At 42.6% G+C, this 21982-nt stretch overlaps 1 protein-coding gene across 16 annotated transcripts in view; it reads right to left on the bottom strand.

Moving 5' to 3' along the window:
* nfixb (nuclear factor I/Xb) overlaps positions 1 to 21982 on the bottom strand; it is a 142144-nt gene that overhangs the window by 52047 nt on the left and 68115 nt on the right. Inside the window, exon 3 of one of the 16 annotated variants that reach the window (XM_069710144.1) lies at positions 16182 to 20480. The exons of the other annotated variants lie outside the window; for them this stretch is intronic. Within the exon in view, the coding sequence (XP_069566245.1) occupies positions 20461 to 20480 (20 nt within the window). The 3' untranslated portion in view covers positions 16182 to 20460. Of the gene's footprint in view, positions 1 to 16181; positions 20481 to 21982 lie in introns of those variants that run through there. 16 annotated transcript variants of the gene reach the window in all.

Here is a 21982-nt window from a genome sequence, read left to right as displayed (position 1 = left end):
AATCACCAAGTTAGGCCAGGCAGTTCATTATTTCAAATTTACGGCCTGTCCGCTTGGCCTGCCTCAAGGAGGAATAAAATCAGGCTTTGGTTGGCGTGGTGATCTGGAGCCAAACCCAAACCCCTCCTTCTACCCTTTTACAGTTTTAATATAAAGTCATATCAAATTTAATTTAACGAATAAAAAAAACCTTCTCCTTAGTGCCAAGAGTCCTGCAAGACCAAAACACACGCACTCACACACCTCAACTCAGCATATACACACGCATAGCCTTACAACTCAACACTTAACTTCCGCCTTTAGGGAAAATAACTCAATTTGGCAAGCGTGCAAAACTTTGTGTGTGTGGGGGGGGAGGAGGGGAGTTGTGTGTGGGGGGTAAAAGGAGACTGAGGTTCATTCATCTAGTGGAAAAAGAGCATTAATTTGGACATAAACATAACATGAGCACTCACTATTGTGGTAGACCCGAACAGACAGTAACATCATGTCACTGTGGATGTAGCAGAGCACTATTAATATGTGGCTGTTTGTGCATATCGCACGTATTGACCCACATCTATTAACCCAACGCCAACACTGCCACTGAATAGAATAGAGAGGGCTGTATTTTAAATGGATCAGGCTCCATGGTAATACAAAATAATGATGGTTGCTTTATATCAAGGCCCTCAAAGCCTTCCTATCCCTCCATGCTCATAGGCCCTTTGGGGATTTTAGCCATTTGAAAATATTTTAAAGAGGCCCGATTGCCCCCAGCTCAGCGGCTCAGAGAAGCCTTAAAACCCTGCAGCTAAATCCTGGGGTTATGTAAGGTAAAGCTCTAAATCTCACCGCGCCTGATGTTACATATTACTGTAATTGCACATGAAAAAAAGAAAAAAAAATACAGGGTGGGGTGGGGTGAAGAAATGCAGAGAAAAAAGGAGACTTTGGGGGCTGATGGAGGAAGGAGAGAAGAGGAAAGGAAAGGAAATGAGGGAGGTGTGAGAGGATGGATGGAGCTGTGGAAAGAGGAAAGATGGAATCAAGAACTGATCAGGGGAAAGAATGAGGAGAGTACTTCTTTGACACACCGGGTCCTTGAGGGGTAGTCTCTCGCTTTCTCTTTCTTTCTTCCCAGTTCTGCTGGGGTTTTGGGTTTTTTTTTCAGTCCGAGTGCTGGCCCAAACCGTGGACTAAAAAGGAAATCCAATAAAACTTAGTCTGCATTTATCATCTGTCCACCTTACATCGTCTGTCATCCTCCAGCCCAAACCTCCAGGGGTAGATAGAAGCAGGCCTGTGCATGTAAATACAAATGCAATCCTGAGAAGCCATTATAAAGCTGCGCCATTAAAGAAATCCACCATGTCACTTTCAGCTGCACTATTTTTCCATGTCTGAAAGTAGGTTTGTGTGTATGTGTGTGGATCGTTCCTGCATGTATGAATCTAAAATGTGTGTGGAGGCGGATAAGGCAGTTAATGTTATGATCATGGTGCATGATGCAATGCATCGTCTGAAGATGTAAACAGGCTTTAGAGTCACTCACGGGGAGTTTCTGTGAAAAGGGAGGTTTTTACAGCGTCCAATGCCTGGAGGGAAGCCGGGTCTAAGGCTCATGACTGTGATAGATGTTAAAAAACATCTCTGCCAACGCAAAATTAAAGCTTTTAACATATCTAGCGGCAAAAAAGTGCAGCTAAATCTTCGCTCGTTTCTCATGTACACTGGAAGAACAAAACTAAGCAAACAAAAACTCAGGGCTCTTCTCCTAGGCTTTGTGGTGCTTTAAACTTTAGGCTATATCAGCAGTGTAACCTAGCTAATGTGCTAATGTTAAACAGGTATTAACATGCTAAACATAAGCTTATTAGCATGTAACACAAAGTATGGCTAAGGCTGATGGAAATCAGTTATGGAAGAAATTGGCCATGAAACAAAGTATTAGACAAATTTTGGTTTAATGATGGGGCTAAATAAAAAGCTACCAAAGTTAGCCCTGCCAGCCATCCATGTTTGTACCAAATGTTATGCCAATCCATCCCATAGCTGTCAAAAACATCCACTAAAAACCAACAAAGGCAACTTGGTGCTGCTTCGGAGGAAAATTCCACAAATTCCAGATATGTGAACCAAAGTGGTGACTGACCGACAGACTGTGAGGGCTAAGTTCAGGTTCACAGACAGCTGGGAGAATGGGGCCGAACAGAAAAAGGGTAAGTAATAGTTTGAGACTACGAATGCCTCAGGGAGCCATTCCCAAGGTGGGACCCACACAGAATTACAGCCATGTAACCCAGTCTGTTGCTATGCCCATTAAAGATCATAATGGAATTAAGACAGCATTATCGATGGCACCAGGGACTGGATTATACCTCACTGTGGATTAGACTGCTGTCTGCAGAGCAAACTCACTCAGGAAGGTTACAGCCAGTGAGTGAAGAAGAGGGCTGAAGGAGGGGAGGGGAGATGCTGCTCACGTAGATCACTAGCACTGTCTGTGCCATTGGCTGCCGTCCAAGAGGAGGCCAGTCAACAAAGGGGAGACTACAATGTGCACTGGCTGGGGATGTCAGGTAAAATGAGCTGCAGGGTTGTGTTGCTGCAGTGTGGAAGTCAGGAGATCAATGGAGGTTTATGTCCGATGGCACAGTTACAGCTGAGGACAAACTGGATACAGACAGACAGCAAAGGCCCGACTGAGGGATAAGGTATGAAAGTTGAACATTTAAGGCTCATTCCTCCAGCTGGCTGAGAAAATGAAAAGTGAGTGAGTAATTCTCTCTTAACCTTAAAGGCTTCGAATAAAGGCCTCTAAAGTCTTTATTATGTGCTACCACTCTCAAAGGAAATACCTGTTGTCATGGCTTCCTATTGCCTTTGACCGGAGATCTCTAAGAAACTGTTCTTTTACACATCTCGCAGTACAATGACAGTCAGGGGGCTAATCTTTTTCTCCAGGGTATGATGGGAACCCAGTACAGCTACTTTGTCCTGCATGACAACCGGTACGGCATCCGGGATGTGACAAATACCTTATTTTAATCTTCTCCCCTATTTTATAACAAGTGCAAGATAAAAAAGATACTGTCCTCTTGATGTGACACACGCTGAAGTCCATATTAGTGTTTTCTTTATCTTTTTAAGAGAGCCAAGACAGCATGACTGGTTTTCATGTCAGGTGTATGGCCCCAAAAATTAGTTTGAAAAAATGAAATAAGGAATTCTAATGTAAGATTTACTTTTTTAAATCGAAACCATATGATTTCTTCTGTGTGGGCCTTAGTTGAGGCTACAGTAAATGCTGAGGAGATCAACTCCAGTGTAATGGTGGCAAAGGTCATGCATAAAAGCAAAAAATGTTTGTGTGGATGTAGTAAAGATATTGAAATTTGGTACCAAATGACAAGGCCTTTTTTGATACAAGTACGAGATATTACTGGTTGGCGCCACAGACGTATCAAGGTTTGGTACCCAGCCCTACATATGGGGATCATTAGTGTAGATTTTAAAAGCCTTTTTGGTGTTGCATGCGTTTGTATTTGTGTGATACAAATTATGAAAGGAGAAATAAGGCTGAGAGAGAATTTATAATCCTGCTACAGAACTGACCAATTGCTGGGTAAAGTGGGCATTATTGTTTTGAATAAGGTCTTCAAAAAGGGAGATTCCGATGCTATTCGACAACATAGCAACCAGCATCATTTTCAGCTGTGGACAGCTCTTTTCAGCAGGGTTCAGATAAAGCCGCCGGATGCTACGTACACAGTACCAAACAACAGGCAAAATTAGCAACTAGCTGGTGAACACAATGGAGCATTTGGCGGCTAAAGAGCCAGATATTACCGTCATTAGATAGTAGAGGCAGAAACCGAGCTAAATGGAGCATGAATATTGGACTTGACATTCACTAGGTGGACACAAACATGACTCGAAATGGATGCTACTCGTTTCTTTGTATTTGCTGGTTGTCAATAAGCAAATTGCTTGATAAGAAGTTCATATCAATGCTAAAAATGGAAGCAGCACAGTTTTGGGCACTCAAGCATCCACCCAATAATGTATGGGTATGTTATGTATATGAACACATTTGTAAACATTAACTCAATGGAAACGAAGTATGAAGTGGGTGGAAAACTATCATTTTTAATTACAGCACATGCAGCTGCTTAAGAATCCCTGTCCTACAGTATGTGTGATTATTATTTTTATTCAGCAAATTCATTTTTTATTGGATCTGTCTGCCCTGCCCTGTTCCTCCTCTTCATTCTAAAACTTCCCTCCCCTCTTTTCACTCTCCTCCTGGTCTGTATTTTCCCCGAGAACTGCTGCCAACATGTGATTTCACTTATCTTCCAGTGAAATTAGAGTGGAGAAGAACAGACTAATGGTCATCTCCCTGTCTCTGCCTCTTTTCCTCCTCTCTCTCCTCACCATGGCAGGGCTTGATGAAAAGACCTGTATATTTTGCTTTAGTTTCAAATTCCGCTGCCCGAAAAAAAACTGCAGATGTGGGCTGCTCGCCACACCTACACAAAAATGCCGGGCGGAAAAAAGAAAAAGAAAAACTGAGCAGCGCAGACAAAGAAAGCAGCAAAAAGACCTTCTATCGTCTTGTAAATACAAGAGCAGCTCCTCTTTACTGCATGACCTTACTGTAATCTCACCTGGCTGACTATTGAACAACACAGATGATCGGCAGATGACAAGTTTTTCCACAGACTTAAAAGTTCACTCTTGTGAGCCTTAAGAACTTGAACGTAAACTGTGTCCTATCTTACCTCACCTCAACAGTGAATTAAGTCATTAGAGTTAATTACTACCTTTGTGGCCGGCACTGATATGATACTTCCCAGATGTGCAAATATGCCGAGCCAGCACGGTCAGGTCACCATCAACATGTCAGTCATCTTTCTTTGCTCTCTATTGCTCCAACAGAGGGTCTGATGCTGTCTTCAAGGAACAGTAATAGCAATCAGAGAATCCCACTGTGCTCTGGGCTCTCTGTCATCTCTCCTTCCTCTCATCCCTTCTGTGCCTTTATGAGGCATGGAGACACGGTCCTACATTTGCATCAGCCATCATCCCCAGAGCTGCGGGTCAAAAGATCTCAAGAACGTTTGGAACAATCGACAGGAGGAACGGCTCTGATGTGCGATTTAGAAAACTAATGTAATATCATCTATTCTCGAGGTGGAATTTCACATAATAAACTTAGCAAACATTTGCGATTGAGCAAAACGCGTTTTCTTTTTTTCTTTCAAAATGCATTCAAGCAAAGTGAAATCTCAGCAGGAGAAGATGATTTTGGCTGAAATGATTCATCCCATGAGAGTTATTCCCAAAAGAGACGAACATCTATTCAGTGGAAACTGAAGATTCTTAGCCCCGAAATGTAAATTTACACACAAAAACAAACATATAGATTGTATTATCAGGCGAGCACAAGCAGCCACAACCAATGCAGAAGTGCCTGAAAGTGGGTTCCCAGGGAGCTGGCTTCAGAAAAATCTGTCAACTTCTCCCCTGAAATACTGAGTCATTAAACTTCTTCCAGAAAAAAATATGATGTCATTAGCTGCATTCACTCCCTCTGATCAGTGTGCTGGTGGTCATTTTGAAAATAACTCGTTAATTAAGTAGATATTAGGTATTTTTGGGGGGCGTGCCAGGCTTGACATGATCTGTCAGGTCAAAAAGGAAATCACCGGGGAACTAGAGTCACAAGCACATTGTTTTCAGTTGTTTTCAGTTCATAATGACTGTTATATTGCCATCGCTTGTTGTTGAAGTAGACATTACATTTGTCTCACAGTTTTCTGTTTGTTAGCTTAGTTTTTCAGTTCCCTGGAATTTTGTCTTCAGTTAATAGTACTAACACCCTCAAGAGATTCTGATATCCACTTTTTTCTGCCAGTAAATGTTTATTTTCTTTAATGGTTTCCAATTTCTATGCACTTTAAAGGCAATTTAGTGTTTCGTAAGATGAGTACCATACACCTCGGCTGATGACGCTGTACACGTTAACTGTTTGCTCCGCCTCACACGCCGTATTTAAACAATCCAGACTCCAACAGTCAATCATCAAACCATTCCCTAGGCTTTAATTTGGCTCCAGGACAAACCAGTGGGTGATGTCATCACTTGCTCCCTCCATCTTTATATACTATGGGCTCACATTATATATAAAGAACCCTGCTGCACTAAGCTCAAGGTTCTCATCAATATGAATTGGAGGAGAACGGCACTAAATATATGTTAAACAGCACATCCACCCAACTGTGTAATATTCCCCTTCTTTGTTATCGATGCTCTCAGAGTTGAAACTGTTAGTGGACCTGGTCTTTTTTAGATTTGGGGAAACTTTACACCTTAGCAACACTTAGGGAGATACTGTTACATGCCAAACACAGCAGTTAGTCCTCACCCTGAAAATGTTTTCTTTTGTAGCACGAAAGATTTTTTAAATTGTACTAAACAATAATACTAGGAGTAACTGGCTTTACACTGCAGAACAAGACTATTCTCATTTCAACTCATTTTATTGCAGCTTTCTGTTCTACATTGAGCTACAATGAATCCATGAATTCTTCAGTGCTGCTTCACAGCTCCCCAGTTGTCGTGAGAGAGCACTCACACACTGAAGGAAAACTTACTGCAGGAAGTACCTCACCAAATGTAACCCCACTGGGATCATAAGATAAAATGGAAAAAAGAAAAAAAAAAAGGGAGGAGTGACAGCGAGCCAGAGAAAGAGAGGGAAGAGATTGGGGAATGGCTGCTAATGTTTTCTGCAGAAACTGGCTCCTGAATGTTCCTGTAATTGGTGCGATCTGAGAAGTTGGATCTTTCCATTTCAGCTCTCCCCATCTTTCTTCTCTTCTTTTTTCCTTCTTTTTTCCTTCTCCTCTTTCACCTCTTCCTCATCTTTTAACATACAGGAAGCATGTTGGCAAGGTTTTTCAAATTCTCTGTCTCCTTCATTTAGCAAAGGCAAGTCAAAGAGGAACCACAGAATGGAAGTAGTAACACTGAATGAGATGCAAAACGACTCTGCCCTCGAAGGAAGGCCCTGATTATTCCAATCAAAATGTTAAGTCAGCAGAGTTCCAAATGAGGGCAGAAAAAAGCCAAGAACAACGTCTGTGAAGAAACACAGGTGGCAATTTCATGATCACTGCCTGTGAGATTTTCCATATGGACTTCTTTTAAAGTTAATGTGCCGCTTACATAGCCAAGAGTCAGTGCTGGTGATCCAGCTGCAGTAGACATGGTGCTCCTCTTAGGCACTGAACTGCACGAATCTGCGTGTTGTGTTTGAGATCCAGCGGCTCCTGTCTTCACAGTAACCTTGACAGTATAGTAATGAGCTTTATAAACATTGCTGATATTTTAAAAATTTCAAACAGTATCCCTCTTTCATTTCACTTCTGTAGTACTATACAGTTTGTAGTATAATACTACAACTCCCAGGCTTCCACTGGGTCCGATTCAGAGGGCCTCCGAGGCATGAGCCCCTCTAAGACCTATGGCTTTACAGCTGAAAGAGAACAGATAAGCTTGCTTAGCGTAGCATAAAGACTACCTACACACCGCTGTAGGAGAAGACACACCGACTTAAACGGATTATCCACCAGCTATATGATCCATTCATGACCGTACATTTGTGTGTATTTGTTAACCCGAACAACAATAAGCCACACTTGCCTACCTACACTGAGGGAGCTCCATGTACACAGGGGGCTCGGGAAGGGTTTTGTTTGAGGTTTTTGAATACCAATACCCATTCGATACATTAGTTTGAATAACAACACTACACTTTAAGAAGTAATGATCATGGTTTTCTCCAAAAACCTTCATATTTGGCACAGGAAATTAAACTTCTTAAACATACTGGGGTTTAATTTTGTCAGCATTTAAAGGAAACTCGCCTATTTTGCACATTAAAATCAGTTTAAAGAACTTGAGCAGTAGCACTCAATGAAATACTCAATAGGTTGAGAAAAAGCCTTTTTTTGTGTTTGAAGACCACAAGTTTGAAAATGTAAGCAGAGTAAAAGGACATGAAGCTATGTTAGCTGCTCTCATTACAACCAGAATCTCAGACTGAACTGTCAGAAATCAAGTTGCATTGTGGGTAATTGCATTGTGGGCGCTCGGTTTTGACGAGAAAGAGGAATACATGGAAATAAAATCCAGACAATATCTCTGATCCTGTTACATTGAATTCTAACCTCTTTTTTTTTTAGCATCTTTAGATTGTGTGAAACAGCATTGGTAATAATTTAGGTTGAAAGCCTCCAACTATAATAGAATCTCCTCTCTCCATAAAGGATCATCCAATTCCCAACAAGCCCTGCTTGACCTCCGGCTCTGATTCTGTCCCCAATCAAAAAAGCACAACCTCTTCTTTTAATCCCGCTCCATAATCACAAACTCTCCGGTTCACATCAGTGCGGCCTCGCTGGCCCTCTCCACTCTGTAAAGAGTGTACAGAGTGGAGAGGGCGCCCTCGTATTACAGCAAATGAATATCTCCCCTGATTAAATCATTAAGGAGCTTTTTTCTTTTTTTTTTTTTTTTTTTTTTTGAGCAGCCCCACTAAAACCCTGTTCTCTAAATTTGCCTTCATTCCTCTGCCTCTGCTGTAGATCTGGAGTTAGTGAAAGGATGGGGTGGGGGTGGGGATTAACTTGTTTGGGCTGTCCGCAGGCTCAAACACTAAGCGCTCAATCACTCAATCACCGGGATCCACACGCTCACTGGGACTTAGCCTCACAGATCCCACTGACATTGACTGTGGTTGGACCGCTAAATCTATCTGCTCCCAAACTGACCCGCGCAGCCGCTGATGATCCTGTATCTCTATCTGTATTGACCAATTTTCCATCACTATCACAGCTTGCCATGGATGATGATATCACAGAGATTGGGAGAGACGGGGAGGTAGAACAGGTAGGTACAGGATTAGAGGCTGGCTTTGTTTTTCGGTACTGTACATTTTTAAAGCACATTTTCTAACTGTAATACCCAAAAGAATTCAAATGAATAGATACACAAGAGATGCTGGAGCCAAACTGGCAGATTTTTCAAGCTGAAATACACTTTCGGGATTCATCAAAGAGTAACTGTGCGGTTTGTCGACGATCCTTTTTTTCTAAAACCATCCAATTTCTCAGTTAGCGTCTTGCACACCAAACAGGCTTTTACACCCCCCTCCTTGTCCCCTATGGTGCTTTGTACAGTCAGAAGCTTGCACATTTGTTTCATTAAAAAGGCAAAATAAAAATATAACCTCACTGCTGCCTCATGACTCTTTTTGTAGTTAACTTTCTTTCCTGTGTTTTTCTTGTGTCGCCCATCAGGAACCAGCTGAATGGACAGTCAAATGGTGCTTTAATTGAGGAGAATGGTGTACGCGAGACAGTTCTTTGTTCATCCAAAACGCATTAATATCACTATCATCACCCATAGCATGGGTCTCATGCGAGAACATTTTTACGTTCTTATCTTAAACCCTCTCTTACTTTGCTCTGATGAGGTTTGCGTTCCAAATTGGATTTGGGTAACGATCTTAACCACACAATCTTGTTGTAAATAGCTTGTTGTTGTCACCTGTTTGTAAGGTTAGCATTTAAGCATGTGCTCCAAGGGAAGAAAACCTCATTCAAAATCTCAAAATGCAGGCTTGGAACATAACCTTTGTAAAATTGCCTTAAGGATGGCAGAACAATAGACTTCATGGGTAATTTGAGGGGTTGCAGTTAGCGTAGACGTGTCCATAAGCTGAAGGCTATACAGCAGATGAAAAAGTCAGAAAAATTGTCTTCGAAGACGAAGCTGGTAGGTTTGATTTTTATGGCGAAAAACCAAGTTTGGATGACATACTGAATCCGAGATGTTAAATATTCATCAGGGCCGTAGATTTATGCAAGCTCACAGAGTACTCAAGTTCAACTTTGTCAAAATAATACATCCTTTGGTGCTCCTCTCCATTAGTTCCTGTCATCTTTCTCTACTGTCTATAATAAAGTCTGAAGTATCCCCAGAAGAAGACTTGGCAGTATCAGTGGCTGTATTGTGGAACCACAAAACACTTAAAAATATAAAGAGCAGGTGTAAACAATGTTTCGTCAGAGCCACGCTGGAACAATAATAAAACGTGAACGTTAAGACACAAAGTTAAATGTGTTCAAAAATGTAATCAGAAAATGTATTACAAATGAGCTGCTCAAGAGGATGTGACAGTTTAAGTAACTATTCATCTGTACAAGTTGCCGAGCCAAAACATGCCAATGAAGTCAATTAAGTTATTTCCAACCTTTTCAATAACCTGTTAAGGTAATAAAACACTCATGTTGCATTCAATTTTTGTTTCGATACAACTAGTCTGGACCACTTGAATGAATTATGTCCTTACCTATAAGAAAATATGAGAAAATTAACCTTAAACATTCTTAAATCCCTCATACGTGTCACTTAAGACCAAATCTGTTCATAAACATTTGCCTTGCACGAGGCCCTTTGTTTCTGCTAACTAGCCTGCTCCACCACGCTCCAACACCTATCCTCACCGGAGGGCAGATCCCAATCAAACCTTACTGCAGGGTCACTGCACTACACACACAGCCGTACAGTGTAGGAAACATCAGGCAATGATTAAGCTAATTTAGCTGTCTTACAAACGCACAATACTGAGAGCCATTCAACTGTGTGACAGGACTTTTTATTATCCAAAAGCTTCATTGTCCAAACCTTGAGGAAAAATTGCCTTGATGAGAGCGAACAGTTGATTCAGGGTTGAGGCCAACCACAAAGAGAAATATAGCCAAGTTCTGTAAGTCTGCCTTTATTTATTTTTGTGTTATTAGTGGGGTTATTAAATTTTCATTTTATTAACACTGCCTCATTGCTTCACTATTTGTCTTTAATGTGTATTCATACTTATATTTATAAGTGTCATTATCTAAACTTCTCATCTTTATTAGCCAATAGAGTCTCCACTGGGGTTACTTCTGCTGCTGTGGAGACTTTTTTGAAATATTATTTCTGGAGCAGACTTTTTATGTCCCTCTTTAAACTGTAAATGCATTAAAGACTGTGTTGTTAAATGAACTATCTTGTCTTATATACAGTGCATAGACTTATTTCTTGGCGGTTTGCAGCCTAGTTTTTAGTGGTGAAGAGTAAAGAAAAACAATGAAAAGGAAAAAAAAAGAGGAATAAAAATGGAAAGTTGTGCGAGAGCAGAAATGTTGGAGAGACGGAGGTGAGAAAAGATCACGTTGAAGGTTTGGAGGAGAAGCAGTGAGATGGAGAGCAAACGAAGCAGTGCTGGTGTCTGTTTTCCCTCTGGCTGGTGATGGGCGACTGCAGCCAGCATAAACACATGCCTTCATGGCTCACACATTTCCTGCTTCACTCCACATCTCAGTGCTGGGCCACACAGGCTCAGGACACCACAACGAGCTCTGTGTGTGTGTGTGTGTGTGTGTGTGTGTGTGTGTGTGTGTGTGTGTGTGTGTGTGTGTGTGTGTGTGTGTGTGTGTGTGTGTGTGTGTGTGTGTGTGTGTGTGTGTGTGTATTTGCATACATGCATGTACGGTATGCATACTCATTGCTCTTGTGGTTAACATGGACTCCCAGTGTTTGCGGAAATCTTTCTGTTATCATCACAACTCTGACTCTGTCTGTGTGCATGCATGAACACACACTGGTTCACGCACGCACACACACACACACACACACACACACACACACACACACACACACACACACACACACACACACACACACACACACACACACACACACACACACATCTCACACATCTCGGCTGAATGTAAAGGCAGATATACAGTATTTCATATACGGCTTTGAGGGAGGAAAGAAGCAGGCCTACTTCCATCTGATTCTAACATATGTGGTTTAACAAGCATTAACACTATTCATCTTCTTACTTGTTGGCGTAACTTTCCTCCCACGGGTACGATATCTTAATGCGTAGTTGTCTTTTTCTCTTTTTATGGTACATATATATGTGTGTGTGTGTGTGTGTGTGTGTGTGTGTGTGTGTGTGTGTGTATGAGAGAGTGTGTTGCATCACTCTGTTACTTTAAGGGGGAGGGGAGCACCAAGGTTGTCTAATGTGTTGATTCTACACAGCTCCTTTCATCTACAGAGAGCCTCTTTTCATCTATAGCGAGAACCTCCTCTATCACCTTTCAGACAAAATCAGGCGGAAAGAGAGATTTAAGACACAATGACGACGGGTAGAGAAGAGCAGGGGAGTGTGGGAGATTGAGAGACGGGAAAAGGGGGGTGGGGGGGATGTAGATCGAGGAGAGAGAGAGAGAGTAGAGAAAGTGATTTGGGGGAGGAGGTGCAGGGGTCCTGGCAATCTATCATCCTAAAAGAATGCTTCCCAAAACGGAACGGCACTTATTCCATTCTCTGTTTTCTCTTATGGTTCCTGCAAGCCTGTTGGTAATCAGAAAATACATCATTGGATAACTGAAGCGGTATCATCTCCCATCTATACTCCGCTGGTACTGGACAGCCACAGGTTTATCTACTTTGGCTTAATTTTAGTCGTTAATTTGAAAAACATGTTAAGAGAGAATGCTCTTCTTATTATCCATTGCAGCAACAAAGGCTACGCAGCTTCAGAGAAATGAGTGACTGAGGCAAGTCGTTTTCCATCTCTTCCAGGTAAATGGGGTGTAAAACAGGCCTGTTGCTCAAAGTGGCTTTAGCCCAGAAAGGGATAATTATCTGTGGCTAATTTCCTTAAGGACCCTATAGTGCTGGATGTGTGTCACGAAAGTAACAAGGTGATCATCTGGACATTATCCTCCCTGGATGGATAGTCCGTTCATAAATCTGCCTAAGGAGGATGTCCAGTACGCTCACAATAAAACCATTATTGGACCTCCTTCAAAGGCAGTAAACATGGAAAAGACACTAAATATATTTATGGTCCATTCGCAGAACTTTGCTCAGTGGAGCCTAAATACTAGTAGAGGGTGGACCAAGGCCTGGGAGTACATGATTTCACTGAGGCCACAGTCTATAACCAGCGTTACATTTGTGACCTCAAATTTAACTGAGCAGTGGCTAACTTAAAAGAGCCAACTACGAATGCAACATGGAAATCAGACATCTTTTGAGTTACTGGGAGGAAGTTCTTGTCACCAAGAGTTGCATTTCTTTTCTTTTGTTTTAAGGCTGCCCACACGTCCATCTCCTCTGCCATAATGTCAGGTTGGCATACATCGTAAGTAAAAGAGGATCACTAGAATTAATAATTGCGATGTAAACAAGCGGCAACAAACCATGACGTCACCCGTTGGTTTGTGAACGGCCGTTACAAAGCCTCGAGTTTCGATTTTGGAAGTTTATTTTACAGCTAATGATGGATTATTTTCAGATGGGCCGCCAGAAAACGAAAAAGACGGAGAGACTTTAGCTAACGACACTAAAATAATGGTATAAAAAAAATGTATTGACTTGGAATTATATGAGACAAGTTGAATGGGTGTCTGTGGAGCCGGATGCTTTTTGGAGCCAACCTCTAGCGGCACTCGGTGATATTGCAGCTTAAAGCACTTCCGCCTCGGCCTCATTTTTCAGATCCAGAAGCTACGTCCACTTCTATATACAGTCTATGGATGTAACTGACGGTTTTTCATTCACCCTTCACATTAATCATTACTAAAAAAAAAATTTTAAAAGTGATCACACATAACCTGTTGCTGGTTAACGATTTACAGCCCAGCACTGCTCACAGCACACACGTCTCAACCTGCAAGTCTTGAATAAAAAACCGTCTGGGATCCAAACACAGTCTGTCTGTGTCAAACACACAAGCACAAAAAGGCCTCGTCCCTCAGCCTGTGTAATCATGTGTAACAACATGTGTTAAGTACGTTTGCTAGGTCATTAGTGTACAGAAGATGAAAGCTGATCATCAGCAGGCCTATCAGCTTGCATGAAAATTAATATGCGTCACACAAACTCTCTCGTGACATTTTGTCTTTCTCTACCTCCCCCCTACCCCTCCACCACCATCACCACCACACACACACACACACACACACACACACACACACACACACACACACACACACACACACACACACACACACACACACACACACACACACACACACACACACACACACACACACACACACACACACACACACACACAGGTCTGTCTGCTTTTCATTCTGCCTGCAGCCTCCTTAGGGCTCAAGTGAGGTCATTCTTTTTGGAGAACGTACCGAGTAACCCCTGTCAGTGTGTATGTGTGTGTCTTTGCATACGTACACGTGCATATACTGTACATGTCTGAGCATGCATGAAAGTGTGTGAGCATGTGTGTGTTTCTCCAGTGTGCCCTGAGCGATCCCGCGCTGCTCTGAGCTGAGCAGTGGGCTGTTACAGGCTGCGGTCTAAGTTCAATAAGCCAGGTTTGACATATGCTCGCATTCTGTACAAACACTGTCCAGTGGTCGGCTCTGCACTCTAACCCTGCTATTATGACTGCCGTGTGTGTGTGTGTGTGTGTGTGTGTGTGTGTGTGTGTGTGTGTGTGTGTGTGTGTGTGTGTGTGTGTGTGTGTGTGTGTGTGTGTGTGTGTGTGTGTGTGTGTGTGTGTGCGTTCCCGTCCCAAAGCAATGGGCATAAGGAAGAAAAACAGGAGGAGAGATGGCAACTTCGAAAAATACAGTAAAGTCCAGAGGAGATCATGTCCAGCCCAGACTTAAAAAAACATTAAAAAAAAAAAAAGTTGTATTGCTCTGCCCCAACAACTGAATCAGTTCCTGGTGTTTTTAGGGAAAGGATATAGTGGGACAAAATAAAAAAAAACCAGTAAAGAAGAAGGTTTAGGCCGAGACCAGCAGGTGTCCCCATACATCAACACGGTTATAACAATTAGAGAGGTAGAGACAACCACTCCTGAAAGAAGCTACAGAGATACCTCCAGGTTGTGTCAGTCCTCTTAATACCCCTGTTTTGTTTTGTCTGCTCACAGTGCCTCATGGGGGAAATCTGTGCCACCCAAGACCAGTCAATCAACACACTCAAAAAAACTAAGGTTGTCATCATGGATGCTTTCTAAAACCGGACTTCAAGAAAAACAATTTGCTCTCATCCTGAAGCTGAGATAAAAGCCTTATAGCAAACCTCCATGTGAGAGTTTGGATCTTGATTGATGGTGTAATGAAATTCACCAAATGGAAAAAGTGAATTGGTTTAGCGGTCTGAGAAACCAGCGATGATGTTAATCCAAAGAATTAACTGTACTTTGCCGTACTGCACTCTAATCTAATTGATCAGTGAAGGCCATCAGATAAAAGCCTGTCCTCTGTACCTTCCACATCCTGTGAATTGCCACCCGCCCACCTCACTGATGTCCTACCTGAAAAGCCCCTCGAGTAGCTCACTCCCTGTCATACCTAACAGACTGTTTTTCTAACAAACTGCCTGAAAATGAAAGCTTCCTTCCCTCCTTTACAGCCTGCCGAACTCTACGACCGTCTCTTACGCCGACGACCAGGCCCGGGCTGCACTCTGTCTTAGTAGTGGTTGTCTCATAAAGAGCTACAGAGTGTCAGCCTGCTTGGCTGCCAGCTTGCTGCTCCCATAAAGACGTAAGAATGAGGGACCAATCTCATTAGGGGAAGATTAGGCCAACATCTGTTTGCCGTCCCGATGCCACTGCTGCCGCTGCCGCCGTAGAGCTGTGATGAGTGGTAATGCCACTGCCAGGGTATTGTACCAGCTAACATGCACACAAACACACCCACTTTCCACACAATCTAAGCTGTTATGAGATACTAATCACCGCTGTCACTGGCTTGGTGTGGGAGAGTTAGTGGTGGCCTGACCGAGTTTGTGTGTGTGTGTGTGTGTGTGTGTGTGTGTGTGTGTGTGTGTGTGTGTGTGTGTGTGTGTGTGTGTGTGTGTGTGTGTGTGTGTGTGTGTGTGAGTGTGAGTGTGTGTGTGAGTGCATGCGTGCGTGCGCCTGTGTGTGTGTTGTCTTCTGTTCTGCTGTACGGTCCAAGCCACGCAAACAAATCCCAAATCACCCGAGGGATATGAGTAACAGGCCGAAGACAGAACCCAGACAGCTACAAGAGGCGGAGAGAAAAAAGCAACAAGTGAGTAAGAGAGGAACGAGGGAGGGAGGGAGGGAGAGAGGAAGGGACCGAGGGAGAAAGGGAAACACGTGAGGACGTTAAATGTAACAGAGGGTTTATTGTTTTTTGGCTCTTCGGGGAGGGAATGAATCGAGCGAAGGAGGGAAAGGGAGCAGGACGAGGGGAGGAGACAAGGAGGAGGAGGGAGACAGCGGGAGCTGAGCGTCAGGCAGACCTGCTCAGTCAGCCAGCACACCGGGGCCTCCTTACCAAACAAGCAGCAAGATAATCAGACTAATGCTGCTAAGGAGACAAACTGCTGTGGCACAAGATTAAACGCCCTGCAGTGAGGAGGTTCTCTCTCCACACTCAGGTCATTCACAGGCTGCAGTCCTGGATGCTTGTATATCACTGAAGAACTCATTTCAGTGGCTGAAATGAGATGTTAGACGTTGCATCTCGTATGTTAAATTCATACACAACTTTGACATGTAAAAATGACAGTTGGTGGTTTTACCACAAGTTATACGGCAAAATTTGCTTCCTGTAGCCAACATAGCTCCTTAGAAAACCTCTGACAAACTCGTTCTTCGACCTTTGTATACAGAGTAAACAAACGAGATACAACATGGGGATTTGCTGTAAAGGTGTTTGTGTGGCATGTTTAATCCTCTCATCTAATTTTCAAATATAAGCTTATTTAAAAAAAATATATATATATTTTGTCCTTTCTTTATATACTGGCTTGGTGTAAAGTATGAGGAAATATGTATTTTATGAAATAAGCTGTACCTAAAAAAAAAAAGGTAAAATCCTGTCCTTGCTCACTGGAGACTGGAAAGCCTCTTAGCAGCAGTGTGTTGACTACAACGGCAGGTCACCAGAAGAGCACAATATCGAGGGGACGACCATTTTATTACTTGTATTACTGCAATATATATTCTGGTCACACGTGGCAGCACTGAGCAGCAGCTGACGGGATGCACTACAGTTGGCGAAGAAGACATTTTCTTTGACCCCACAAGAACTGCTTCTGAAATGATCTCAACTGGCTGGTGCTAGATTGGATCAGTGGAAGGGATTCTCTGCCTGTGGTTAGTTGTTACATTGTGGGAGGGTTAGGGTTGAGACCGAGGTTAGGAATAGAGTCACGGACCATGTTGACTCACAATGAAACAATCAATCACAACCATGTAGAGTTTGTGTCCCTCCGGGTTGATCTGATCTCGCACCGATCGTTCCTTCATGTCAGTGGACTGTATCTCCTGTGTTATTTAATTTAGGTGCTTGATATTAAACATTGTACCTTTGATTTTTAAACGTCATACGCAAAGAAAATCACGAGAACACATTTTTTTTATTAAATGTTAACATCATGTAGCCTACACAACTGTTGCCTAAAAAAACCCCGCAATACTTCGTTAGATAAATGTGAAACTGCCTTTGGTTTGTACTGACTTTTAATCGAAGACAGCTGGAAAACACAAATCCTTCACTTTTATTGTGTTACAAAATTATTTGAATTTAAGGTCCATTCATTGGTTTTCTGGGGAGCTTTCAACATCGACTCGAGGTCTTCATCAGCACATGGAAAAGGCTGAGGCGTCATCATGTGACCCGAGTGTGCAACTGCCTTGTTTTTTGTTACTCTACGCCTACACTCAATAAAATTACAGCAATAGAAAGATCTTCCATCATTCCCGGGCATTTTAGCAGCTCAGTGTGAAATTCAGCTTTTGTGTGAAAATGGAGGAAGTCGAACATGTTTTTGCCAATCTGATGGAAACACGTTAACAGCGACAACATAACACCTACTTGGGAACCAATAAGACACAAAAAGAAACTGAAGCCATCGGAGGAGCTGCACAGAGTAAACTTATTGAGCAGAGAGATGTCAGCTCCAGCTAGAGGCGCTGCTATTATCTTTTAAGCCCTCTCTTCGTATATTTTGTTTCCATTTTGTCAAATTGGTTCCATTAGGAGTATGTTGAATTAGCTATTAGTTGGTCATGATTGACGGGCAACCTGTCGAGGGTGTACTGCACCTTTGCCCAAACACCCTCAAATTTGATCAGAACTCAGACATGTTCTGTTGCAGATTTGTTGGTTTGTGTGATTTTTAAGCAGATTTATGGACACTGGTTTGCATTTATTGACTTCCTGTTTAGTTTTTTTTCTGCTGAATGTTAATGTCTATTTTAGACCATTTTCTGTAATTTTGTTAAGTTTATGATCCTCCCAAAAAGTTTCCATGTTGCCTAAGTGACTGTAACGTCCCGGTTTGGTATACTGGTCCTGCGTCAGTGGCTGACCCCTGGTTCCAACAGTTCAGTAGGTTGACACTCTTTAACAAGAATCTTACAGTATCCTGCTGTGACTCAAGGGCTGACATGTACAGTACACATGGAAAGCAATGTGCATATGCACACATTTCCTCATCAGCAGTAGGAAGACAACTGGCAGATAAGGATCTTTGTCGAGGCCGAGTGCCTTCTCTTACTCTCCCTTTCTAGCTCTTGCGCTTACTCATTTTCGCTCTCTGTCTTTGACATATTTTAAGTAAATACCAGCAAACAAGCAATTATTTCTGTCAGCCCGGGCCCCTACTTTTTTTTCCAAAAGACGTGGCGCAGAGGAAGAAGGGGTAGATGAAATCACCCCAACAGATGTGATTTAAATCAATATTACATTATATGTGGCTTTATTTATTTTTAAAAACTAAAGGGAACCAAACCAAAAAGGACCCAGTGATGACTGCTGCCCTTTGCTTGACGGTGTAATTGCTTTCAATACATCAGGGTTTTTCATATTTTAATTTCCTTTTACCCCCTGCTTGTCCTTCTTCTGTGTTCCTCCAGGTCTGAGCAATCCCCCCAATGTTAAAATAATGTCAGGAAAAAAGTTTTTTTTTTTTTTTTTTTTTTTTTAAATCAGCCAAGCTGTCAAACGCAGAGTTTTAACACAAACCATCTGGTGGACCGATGGAGGTAAACAGGCGCAAACAGAGCTGGGCTGGGAGGACGGGTGGGTTCGGGGGAAGCTAGGAAGGCAGGCAGCCGAGGGAGGAGAAAAGAAGCAGAGATGTTGAGAGAGGGGAGATGGGGCGAGATAAGCTGAATGTTACGGAGGAGGAGTTGGAGTAATGGGAGATAGAGCCGGTAGAAGGAAGAAAAAAAAAGAAAAAAAAAAGTGGAGAATCTGGATGTGAGAGAGGGGAAAGGTGGAGGATTAAGAGGAGGAGGCGGAGAGACGGATGCTCGGGAGGAGGGGGGTGGAGAGGGTGACGAAAATGGAGTCTGGGAACAAATTAAGGTGCTGTAGTGGAGACTTGACAGAAGGAGAGGAGGAGTGGGAGCTTCAAACACTCCTCTGTTATATCCATGACAACAGAATACAGGACAACAGGACAGCTTCTTTCCAAAACGCCAAAAAGCCATTCTGAATTTTAAGTTAGCTCATCGTAACGGTGACACTACACCATTTAGAAAATCTGCACTACTTCAACTGCTCGAAATAAAGTAAAGACCTTGATGTATAGTTACTTTTAATGCCTATCACGATGGTATATTCTCCTATTCAGGATTTAAGGTGATATATAATCACGTGTAGCTTGCCCTGAAAGGTTCATGTCTGACATTTATTGCTGATATTTTGGAATGCCTAATTCTTACAATATCTGCGCATGCCCCGCAACTAACTGGTTAGGTTTAGGGAAATGTAGGAAACTAAATTTACGAGCGCAACAACTACACTTGTACATCGCGTACAATGTTCACTGCCCCTGCCGGTAGTGTCACGCTGTTCTGCTGATCAACAGATGGCGCTAACGTGCAAAGAAATGTCGCCACGAGCCAACAAAGCTTGTGTTGAAGACTGACCGCTTGTACCAAACATGAACGTACGCAAAGTAGCATTTCAAAAGATTTTGTGAAAGGCATTTAACAAAGTCCCCAAAGATACCCATGATGCATTTTGTGTGAGAAACATTCAGTGGAGATATAAGCTTGCTTGTTAGCAAGTAAACTCCACAGGACACATTTAAATAAATGAGGTAATTAAAACACCTAGAATGTTTTAAATGACAGGAAACTCTTGTGGTTACATTGAGGCTGGATACCTTAATGTATCTTTAACACTATAGGCACCCTTACATCACACACTTCTGAATGTTGGCTCTGGACAGGACTGTTACGACATGAAGGATATTCTTTGGTATATTGTAGCAGGAACATTTTAAAAGGAGAGAAACAAACCTATAGTGTAATACAGGACATAGAAATAGGAGAGGGGATATTGTTCATCATGATATGAGTTATGAAGATACGGATCATAAAAGATGTATCTTACCTTTGGTTGATACAGCAGCGGAAACATGAAGGAAGAGAAGAAAAGACGTGAATTAGCATCATTGTTTCACATCACTCTGCTCCTGTGGAATCACATCGTAAAGTGTTTACACTATTCTATTTTAGCCCTCACGTGGTTCAAAGGTCAAATATTTAAACTTTTTCACAATGTGGAACAAAAACTCAAAAATATTTTGTCACATTCTAAAAAAAATACATGCAATGTTGAGCTCCTCTGTAGATACTTGTACTCTGTACTTGATGGCATGATGACCCAGATGACTAGATCGTACTAGCTTGTGTGGCAAAAGTGTTTTATGTGACATGAGACTTCTTGTTAGGCTCAGGTTACAGATGAAGTGAAGTCACAGGTCGAAGTGCTTCCTACCAGTCAGGTTTCACTTCAGACTGAAATATCTCATTAAGTAATGGATGGAAAAGACATTTTTGAAGGACATTCGTGGTTCCCATAAATACAATCTTATCACCTCTATATGTTTGGTGCAAATGCTAGAGGCATGTTAGATAAGATGTTGGATATGGTGACCATGATAGCTACTAACAATCTCCATATTATCATTGTTATTATTGTCATTGTGAGCACGTTGCGGCATGCTGACATTAAACACGGCTGCCAAGCAGCCTGACGGAACAGCTCGCATGGCTGGACACCCTCTTAGTCTTGTTTTTTTTTTATTTTCAAGAAGGAAAGTGCTGGCAGGTAAGTGACTGCAGTTGAGTGTCGACATTATCTGTGTTGATACTTTGAACCGTCTAAACAATGCATCTCCTTGATAAAAATCCAGCTAGAAAAGGCTCCAGCAGGCAAACAATGAGGAAAAAGATGAAATGAGGAGGGAAATGAAAAAAAATGAGCAATCCCTGTTTTCACACAGTACAAAGAATGTCTGAGTGCCGTTGTCAATGACTCCTCCCCGCCCCTCTCTCTGTATATTCCTCCTTGTGGTGGCATGCCCCCTGTCAGGTGACACAGGAGCTGATGAGGCCTGACAGAGGGTCAGCGACCTCACTTCCTACTCTAATTGGTCCTGGGTGATAAACCGGCCCCCGGGGACTCGGAGAGATGTGGGCTTGGTGGAGCAGGGAGAAGCAGGGAGCGGTGGAGTGGGGTGAGTAACGGGGGGCCTTGCGAGGCCTCTTCTAACTCAAGCATTTGGTAATGTGCTAATTAATTTTAAGAGTTCGACATGCCCCTCTCTGGCCCTCACTAGAAACAGATGTTAAGCTCGAGAGGGGAGAGGGGGAAGGGCCGGCGGCTGATACGGTGAAACGCTGCTGAGCTAATCTCAGATACAGATCTCCAGAATAAGGGAAAGAAAAGTGTGACAGAATTATCAGACAGAACAAGTGTTCCCAATGATTTGAGTCATTCTGCCGGCCGCCTCTCTGACAGGTGACGAGGATGACAGTGCAATTTCACACCTCGCTGAGCGAACGACAGATTCTTCTGTTAGCGGGGAGGAGAACAAAACATCCTCCTGA

This window comes from Brachyistius frenatus, unplaced genomic scaffold (assembly GCF_029030835.1).
Source record: "Brachyistius frenatus isolate BFR_SWC_R1_liver_20210118 unplaced genomic scaffold, ASM2903083v1 Contig_90, whole genome shotgun sequence".
In the NCBI taxonomy this organism is placed as follows: Eukaryota; Metazoa; Chordata; class Actinopteri; family Embiotocidae; genus Brachyistius; species Brachyistius frenatus.
This window is presented reverse-complemented; position numbering and strand designations above follow the sequence as displayed.